Here is a 9,799-nt window from a genome sequence, read left to right on the forward strand (position 1 = left end):
ACCTGTCCTGCCTGCCTTGGCACTGAGTGGGCACAAGAAAGGAGAAGAAAATGCAGCTGTGGCTTTGCAGATTGCTTGCAGGTGCACCTGTCCTAAATGTAATGCTCCCCAGAATAACACATTTTCCCTTAGCATCCTCCCTCATACCTGCATAAACACAATGGGTACATATCCATACCGACACCCTGCCCAAAACACACATAATCCCCATGCATTCCTGTACTTAAACACCACACTCACACACTTGCCTGTATACTGCAATAGTCACAAACCTGAGTGCAGCTGGAATATGTCAGTACATGTTCATACGGCGCTGCTCACAGGAGTAAGCTTCAGCTTCTATACTTAAGTGCTACAATATCCTTTGTGTGACCACCACTTGTGTAGAAATCCATGGAGCTAAGACATAGCCACATTACTATCTGCTCTTTTCACAATTTCCTTCTTATGGCCCAGGAAAGAAATGGACCCTCACTTCCCAGGTATCATAAGCAGAGCCTGGTATCAGGCTGGTGCCATTTTCTAGCTTTTGGCAAACCCAGATGAGGAATCTTGTTCATGGTAGGTGGGCTCCTGAAGAGCCCTGAAAAAACCCTTGGACTGAAGAAGAGATATTTTCTGAGAGAGAGGAAATTCTCAGCCCTTTGGTGATATCTGTCAATAACCAGAATGGTCATCAAACAGATGATGTAAGTGTGGAGACTCAAGAGCTGGGCTTTTTTATGGCATCCAAACACCATCCGCTCAGTACATTCACATCTCTTTTTTTCTGCAGGCACCCCCAGTTCCTAGCTGGCCTGTCACACACTGCCAGGGATTGCAAGCCATTGAAGTAATTTTAGAAGTGGGACATGACATATTTGTTGGGCAAAAGAGTCATTTGCCATGTTTCCCTTTCAAATGGCATTCATAAAGCCACAGAGACAGGAGAGTCTGGTAAGACACAGATTTGGACCCACCTCCCAGAACCAGTTAGAAAGGTAGAAGGGACATTTAGCTATAGAATACAGGTTTACGAAGTACACGCACCACATTGTATGTGTTCAGCCCTGGCGCATCAAAGCCAGGAGACAAACCCTTGCGATCGAATGGATAAAAGTTAAAGAGCTGCCCATTTTGGGTCTCCAGTGAGATGGAGGCAGAGCCCAGGTGCAGAACACATGGGAACTCCTTGTCAAAAACAACTTGGAAAACGCGATCTTCCAGATGGTGGAGCTTGATTGTCCGGTACTTTTCAGGAATCAGCTCTTCTACATGAGGCCCAAACTGCTGCATGATCAACACCCCACCAGGTCCAACTTTGATCTCATAGAAAGTCAGGTTAGAATAGGTATAGTAGCCGACATAAGGGCCTGGACTTGGAGGAGGAATCAAGCTTTTCTCAGCCTCTCTGAACGCCGTCTCCATGGCAGGAATAAGATACTCATATGTATGAGTCACAATATCTCCACCCTGAGGCCTAGGCCCTGCCATCAGCACTATGAAGCTCAGGCGGAGCTTGGGGATAAGGGAGAAAGTAGCTGAATAACCGTCAAGGTCTCCATCCTTCCTAATGACATCATATCCCAATTGCTCATTAATCTCCCAGGGCGTGCCAGTCTTGTTAGCAAAGTATTCAGTGGAGCACTTAAACAGAGGGGTCAGCATTGTCTTCACTGTGTCAGGCTCTAGGAGACGACGGTGGTAGGTGCCTAAGAAGACCATTGCCAGCTTGGCAAGGTCGGCAGCTGTGGAGTACATCTGGCCAGAAGGCCTGTACCAGCCAAGGTCATAGAGAGGGGCTGGCTGCTGCCTGCCATAGAAACCCACAGCCATCTGAGACCGGATTGGTGGTGTGATGTCGAAGCCAGTGTCCTCCATGCCCAAGCGGTCTAGGATGTTCTCTGAGATCCAGTGCTGGTATTGCCCCTCAGCTGCATGGTCAGCCAGTACATGCGCCATCAGTGAGAAGGCCAAATTGCTGTAGTGGCATCTGAAAAGAAAGAGGAATCAGCCTTACCTCACTGCTGCAGTGGGGGTATGACTATGCAAAAACAGTGGGTAGGTCTCTCTTTGGGGAAAAATTGTCATTTTATCAGATGACACGCTAAAGAGAGAGGAGAGATGAAAGAGGGACAGAGAAAAACTGAATGATGTTGCCTTGATTTGTTGTTAAGTCAAGAAAGAGAAATTTCTTATGGGAACATCAGCAGAGCTATTTAACCATTATGTATAGAAATAGATGTGGATACGGAAAATTAAAAAAGAAACAACTTTATGCAAAAACCTATATATTTGTATATCCTGACTTACTGTTTATAATTGTTCATCAAAGAATATATCCATTTGTTTTAAGAGCAGAGCTGAGAGTTACAGGTGCTTACCTTAAAGGTCTCAAAATCCCAAGTAAGCCTTTTTGGAGATTTAACATGTTACAATCACATAAACACCTAAGCTACCTTAAGATGGTAAAAGCACTTTAAAAACACTTAAAAGTCTACAAAGCAGCATCCAGCAATGTTGAGTCATTAAAGACACCTGAGTGCTTGAGTCTTTAATATCCATAAAGTGATTTAAGTCTTTATACTTCAACGAAGTTTAATGACATGAGGACATGAATGGGCAACTTTTTTCCAAACACATTTTCAAAATTCGTGATGTTTTCAACCTTGTTTGGTTGCTTTTTTTTATTGTGTGAAACCACACATCTCACTGAGGCCTATTTAGATCATAAATTTGGTACCACTTCAATCATTTCCAGCCCATCTAGTTGAATAAAAGCATGATGAATATATATATTTGTACACCAAGAATAAATATATTCTGTATCTAAAGTTTTATATGTGAAATGGAGCTGAAGTTCAACATACCCAGAAAAATATGTTAAAATTTCTATATCAATGAATGGGAATTTTCTTTAGGAAGAATGATCTGTTAACTGTGAAGTATACCCAGGAATGGGGAGACAGTTAAAACTATCAATGTGTTGGGGGGTGTTGAGGGGTTGAGATACTATGAGTGGAAGTCTTTATGTATCTTAATGGTGAACATAATATAAATACCATATTACTCTTTGCTGGGTGAAAAACTGTCTGGATGGCTGGGCCCAGAGTTGTGGTGAAGGGAGTTAAATCCAGTTGGTGGCTGGTCACAAGTGGTGTTCCCCAGGGTTCAGTATTGGACCCAGTTCTGCTTAATGTTTTTATCAGTGATCTGTGCGAGGGGATTGAGTGCACCCTCAGTAAGTTTGCCGATGACACCAAGCTGGGTGGGAGTGTTGATCTGCTGGAGGGTAGGAGGGCTCTACAGAGGGGTCTGGACAGGCTGGATCGATGGGCTGAGGCCAACTGTGTGAGGTTCAACAAGGTTAAGTGCTGGGTCCTGCACTTGGGTCACAACAACCCCATGCAATGCTACAGGCTTGGGGAGGAGTGGCTGGAGAGCCGCCCGGCGGAAAAGGACCTGGGTGTGCTGGTTGACAGTCAGCTGAACATGAGCCAGCAGTGTGCCCAGGTGGCCAAGAAGGCCAACAGCATCCTGGCCTGCATCAGCACTAGTGTGGCCAGCAGGAGCAGGGATGTGACCGTGCCCCTGTACTCGGCACTGGTGAGGCCGCACCTTGAATCCTGTGTTCAGTTTTGGGCCCCTCACTACAAGGACGTTGAGGTGCTGGAGCCTGTCCAGAGAAGAGTGATGAAGCTGGTGAGGGGTCTGGAGCACAAGTCTGATGAGGAGGGGCTGAGAGAACTGGGGTTGTTTAGTCTGGAGAAAAGGAGGCTGAGAGGAGACTTTATCGCTCGCTACAACTGCCTGAAAGGAGGTCGTAGGTAGGTGTTGGTCTCTTTTCCCAAGTGACAAGCGATAAGACAAGATGAAATGGCCTCAAGTTGCACCAGGGGAGGTTTAGATTGGATATTAGGAAAAAATTATTTACTGAGAGAGTGGTCAAACATTGGAACGGACTGCCCAGGGAAGTGGTTGAGTCACCATCCCTGGAGGTATTTAAAAGACGTGTAGGTGTGGTGCTTAGGGACATAGTTTAGTGGTGGGCTTAGCAGTGTTAGGTTTACTGTTGGACTTGATGATCTTAAAGTTCTTTTCCAACCTAAATGATTCTACAATTCTAAAGAACATGATGGTACTAAAATCTTAAAATCCTTTAGGGAACATTTATTGTAACCTTATACATGACATTGGACAGAACTAATAGAAGGTTTTCATGATCGAGCCATTGAGTTTTCAAAGACTTTTCTAGGTTTGCAGACTTCAAGTCATGGTGGATCTTCAGCAACCCTAGGTAAAGTATTTCAAAATGTAATTCTATTCCCTAAAAATTTTGCAGACGTTGAAAGTTTTTCTGAGTTAGTCTGAATCCTTTCCCTCACCTGTTGTCCACTGGATCCTGTGCATATTTTTGAGTGTTTGCAACTCAAGTAATAGATTTTTAACAGGTTATATAAATTTTAACAAACATTAATAGAACTTATAGATAATTGAGAGACATGCAGATGTCTAGACATGATTTTAAGGAAAATCTATGATGGTTGAAACCAATTAAATTAGCATGCCTTTCTACTTTTGAAAATCTGCATCTTTCACAATTTAAGGCTCTTTGGACCTAACTACAGTAGTTTAATTTGCCTCATCTAGGCTTCTCACCCAGGGTCTATACACATTAAAAAAACCCCTGGCATCTCCAACAGTCACTCTTTGCAGTCTAAGACAGGTATATGGTAGATGTCTAAAGCTCCCTTTAGGAATGGTTGTCTTTTATCCATTGGCCATGGATGCTGCAGGTGGTTGCTAACATCAGTAGAGAACACAAACCTAGAACAAAATCTCAAAAGTGAATATATCTGACCTGGTTCCAGGATCAGCGACCAAGACATCATCTTTCAAAAGAGCTAGAGCATCTTGCGTATTACCCTTCCACAGCAGGCTAGTAGATCGCAGCCTCCTGGGCAGACCTATGCCATGGAAAAGAGAAGTTAATAATTTGAGACAAATCTTGGTCCAGGAAACTCTGAGTCTGGTGAAGTCTGAGAAAAAGGCAAAAATCAATGGCAACATGGAAAAAAACAATGATGCAAACGTGCTTTATACACGTGGCAAATGTGCTGCAAGGACCTGTTCATACTTGACTGCAGGACACCGTATTGAAGTCATGGACTACTGAATCTGGGTAATGTTAGTCCTACCCCAGCACCAACTCTGGCTTGCTACATTTCAGTAAAAATGCCTTGGTGAATGATTTAAAAAACCCTGTATCCCCAAGTGATTTTGGAAGAGAAGGGCATATTGGGTGCTGGGGAAATCCATGTCCATAATTCCATGTGACTGTATTCCTTTGACTACAAAGGTGTGCAACAGGCCCTTTAAACAGGTTTTTGTTCTTTACACCTTGCTACATAAGGCTTGAACTTCTCTGAACCATTCCAGGCTTGGCCTAAAATATTTTTAAGGTTGTTTTTTTTTTTTTTTTTCAGCTTTAGCAACATTTATTCAGGGATTCTGAATGTAGGAAAAGTGAAGTTCTTTTCACTTTTAATTTCACAACACTGAACATGGATTCCCTAAAAACTTTTGGCCAGAACTTTTTAAAATGTCACAGCTCCTTTAAACAGGATCTACGGCTCACCAAGTCCAGAACTTGGATTACGTCTGGAATGAAATCCTCATTACAGCTTACAGCTGACTTTGATTTAGAGGTTAGGAGAAAATCAGGAAGGGTACCTGACAGAAAAATGACTCGCAATCGTCTGCTCAGTGCGCATGTGCTAATCATGGCAAAGCTGAATGAGGCCCTATTCTTCTGTAGCAGCAACACGTTTTTCTCAGTTGGCCTGACCTTGGGATTTGAATTGGAATGACAGCACTTTTTCTGCTTCTGGTCTGTGGTTATTTGTGCAGCTTAATGACCAGATAAGAGATGCACTGAGCATCTTCCAGTAGACAATGGGCTCCTCCATTTCCTACTTGCCACAATGGCAGCAAAGAAAATGTTGCACCACTGGGAGAGCTCACCAGCACCATGCCAGCAGTGGTGCAGAACCTTTCTTGAGGTTCATTAGAAATGATAAACCAGAGAATGTGTGAGCATAACAGAAAATCCACAGTCATTCATTTATACTTCATGAGCTGCTAATTGATGTGACAAGCATGCTGTTAATAATTTACAATAACATCTCATACCGTCATTCATATATATTTGAAAATCACAGTCTTAACGAGCTGGAACTTCCCTCTAGCAATGTACTCATCAAGTGCTGAGAAGAAAAATATTTGGAGTCACTTTTGTAATATGAAATTTAGAAAAGCACACATAATGAGGATATATTATAGATCAGTTTCCACTGGAAGATTTTAGATGAAAAACACTTCACAATATGTCATGCAGTGGCTTTGATCCTGAAGCTAAGCAGAACCTATTCCTTTTTGGTTTTTTGCCAGACAGAAAATGTAACATGTGACCTCAACATTCATTTGATTTTCAGTTGGGATTTTGAAACTGTGTTTCTCCTTCTACTAAATTGTCAGGGTCCAAACTGATTGGTGTGCCCTGCTGGTATGGTCTGGGAAATTTGGGCCATATTCTAAAAAAAAAGAGATAGGAACATAAAAGGAGCTAAGCAGAGGCACAAATCCAGCATTGGTGATGGAAGCAATGGAATGGCTGCATATTACAAGCAATGATGTTATGACTGGGTACATTTTGGACATATGCTTCCTAACAGTATTTCCAGGGCATACCTCACACCTCACTAAATGACAGGGAACTGGAGCAGGGCTGGGAGCTGCAGCCCCAGCGCACACTGCTCCTGCAAGGAGCAACCAGACCAGCTTCAGTTGCCCCGAGAGTCAGAGGGGGCCAGGCAGAGTTGATGCCCCTCAAGACATCATCAGTCTGGCTAAAGCAAGACCCTGTCTGCAGGGAGAGGGGCTGGGCAGGGTTTGCACATGCCTTTCTTTCTGCCTCCTGCTGCCATTGTCCACTTCGAGTTGCTTGTCTGTTTGTTTCCAGATTTCAGTTACATCATTCCTCTTTGGGGAACCCTTATTTAGGTAGTGGCTCACTTCAGGTGATGCTGTACCCTGTCCTGAGTTACTGCAGTTTGCCTACATGCTATTTTGATCTTAGGTCCTAATTTTAGGACATTTATTCCAATCTGGAATAATGCAGATGCTACAGAGTTTAATCAAAATGCTGCATAGATATCAGCACATTCTTTGGCCATTAAATTCTGCAATCTCTGAGTCAAGTATTAGCATCTTTATTCCTGAGAAATAGTTCTCCTGAGTCCTCCTTCTACCTTAATATAAGAGCTACCCAATTATGAAGGTAGCAGCAGATTAATAGTCTTCTGCCAGCAAGTCCAAAGCTATTAATAGCTCAGGAATCCCAGATCAGGAACCACACTGACCGCTAAATTTAGCTCAGTGATCGAGGTCTACCTGTTCAAAGCAAAGAGGTTTGGTGCCACTTTGACCCTCAACTCTACATCTCAGAAAAATGAGAGCACTCTGGGCTGGAGTACAAAAAACTGTTATGAAAGTGGAGCCTGATTTCAGGTCATGTTACTGTGTTGAAAGAAATATATATATATATTCACCTTGCATGGGAAAAACAATTCCCCAGCCCATAGTGCAGCTTGGCCCGTTTCTTAGCAGGTATCTTGGACAACAGTTTTGTTTAAGCACTTCATGAAGCTGCTGACAACTTGTTTCCAAAGGCCTTGCCTGCCTTCTGGGAAGCGCAAAGGTGCAGGGTCCATACTGGGAAACAGCCTCAATAACAACCTTTTTTGTCCCTGGCATAAGGTCTGTTCTCTCTGTGGTCTCTTTCAAGTGGCACAGTGGTGGGCAGAGGGCAAGCAGGTACCAGTGTTGTCTCACCTGAGAGCTGGCTGGCCATTCTGCGTAAGGTGACAGGTGATGGCTTAAGTGGCATTGAGCCTTTTTCCAAAAAAGTCAGCCCATCTGCTGTGTATCTCTGTTCTGATTCCTTGAGCCTTCCCAGAGGGTTCTTAATAACAAAGTTCTGGGCGTAACGTTCCAATGGGTCATCAAGAGATGTGACTTTTCCTTCCTCCCACATCTTGTACAACATGATGGTGGGGAAGATCTTAGAGACACTGGCAATTCTGTTAAGGAACAAACATTTATAGAAATTAAGCATTAAGAAGCCCACGAATCAAGAGGACAGATGGTCAGTACATGAGATCACCCAACTCACCCACTGCCTGTAGCTTTACTTGCAACACCTTTGCTAATTCAGAAGGGAATGGCTAAAATGGAGGTAAGATGTTTGGACTAATATCCTTAACTCTGGCCTTTATGGACTATAACATAACCTTCAGTAGTATCTCCTCTATAGTGCAGTGGGCTACAGAACTTTTTCGGTTCACTTAGTATTTATTAGATGACATATTCTGTAAATTACTGTTTAATAAATACCATAACAAGTTGCAAGTAGTTTATTGGAATTTTAAGGTTAAAATGCCATAAAGTTTTACATTTCATATTCAGACTTGATATTTGAGTGGCTTCAGAACAGAGTCAAATTTACAAAAGGTCTTTTGGAATGGGACTCCATTTCTACTTGATTGGTTTTTGGAAATGGGGCCATGATTAAGACGGGCAGCCAGGGGCATTTGTATTGTGCCACTAGAGGTGAAATTCCTGGGCCGGTACAAGACAGCCTAGAGTGAAAGCATTTGCCAAGAATGTTTTCATTAATCAAGAACAAAATCAGATGTTTGAAGACAATCAGATACTGTCATAGTTCTGGCCATAAACAATGCCAACCAGCAATAAATTTTGGGGGGGAGTCTGTGGCACAATTGGTTAGCATGTTTGGCTGTTAACCAAAAGGTTGGTGGGTCAAGCCCACCCAGGGATGGGTTGGTTCCCTTTTCCCTGCCAATGTCAGGGAGATTGGAACTAGATGCCTTTAAGGCCCCTTTCCAACCCAACCCATTCTATGATTCTGGAAGAAATAGCATGAGGTCATATATGCAGGGATTTTACCATGATACAGAGTGGGGAAAAAACAGGTAATCACAGCTGCTGAAACTTTCCATAATTGTTTATTCTGAGAACAACATGTGATAGTCAGAGTGCAGCCCATATGTTTCATATATAGCACAGTTATAAATCACTGAAAATAGATCTTTAAAGGAAATAAACACTTCCCTTGTATTTGTTTTTGTTTTTAACACACATTAAGAGCTTGATTCTGTCTTCATCTAAAAAATAATGGCCAATGTAGCTTTGACTTCACTGGGAGAATGAATAAGCATGCAGGTCTACTTTATGTGTTCAGTAGATACTCTTCCCAAACCCGACTTTTTGCTAAAATGAACATTTTTTTTTTTTAATCCTATGGCACTGTCTCCTCGCTGTTCAGAAAATCTGTGCTAGCTCTCGGTCTTCAGATATATGCCCTAGGCCTCCTCAAAGCATAGAGACATTCCTCTGTAAGAAGTAGTATGTTTTCAGGTCACTGCTATTCCAATTTAAAATATTGTCAGATCAAATTAAAAATAAAAAATCCAAAGCAAACTACTCAGTAAGCCACAAGCATATGATAATTTAGGGATCAGCTGAAGCACTGTCTCACTAAGTTTCACTGTAACCCAGAAGAGGTTTCTGCAGTACACCTGAGCCAGTAGAAGATGCGGTTTGTGACAGTGGCTCTATTCCCAGATATCAGGTCTCCATATATGTATCTGCTCCTTTTCTAGCTCTCATGCCCGTGATACAGCTCTCTCACCTGTAAATAGTGTACTCATTGGGCAGCACTGAGGACGGGTCCGAGCCA

The 9,799-nt window shown here is 42.7% G+C and overlaps 1 protein-coding gene across 1 annotated transcript in view; it reads right to left on the reverse strand.

Annotated features, from left to right (window-relative positions):
- Positions 1-993: 993 nt before the first annotated feature.
- LACTBL1 (lactamase, beta-like 1) overlaps positions 994-9,799 on the reverse strand; it is a 12,904-nt gene continuing 4,098 nt past the window's right edge. Inside the window, 4 exon segments of the mRNA XM_010284457.1 lie at positions 994-1,972; positions 4,841-4,946; positions 7,873-8,120; positions 9,752-9,799. The exon segment at positions 9,752-9,799 is cut by the window's right edge and continues 8 nt beyond it. Of these exon segments, the coding sequence (XP_010282759.1) occupies positions 994-1,972; positions 4,841-4,946; positions 7,873-8,120; positions 9,752-9,799 (1,381 nt within the window).

This window comes from Phaethon lepturus, unplaced genomic scaffold (assembly GCF_000687285.1).
Source record: "Phaethon lepturus isolate BGI_N335 unplaced genomic scaffold, ASM68728v1 scaffold8543, whole genome shotgun sequence".
Lineage (NCBI taxonomy): Eukaryota > Metazoa > Chordata > Aves > Phaethontiformes > Phaethontidae > Phaethon > Phaethon lepturus.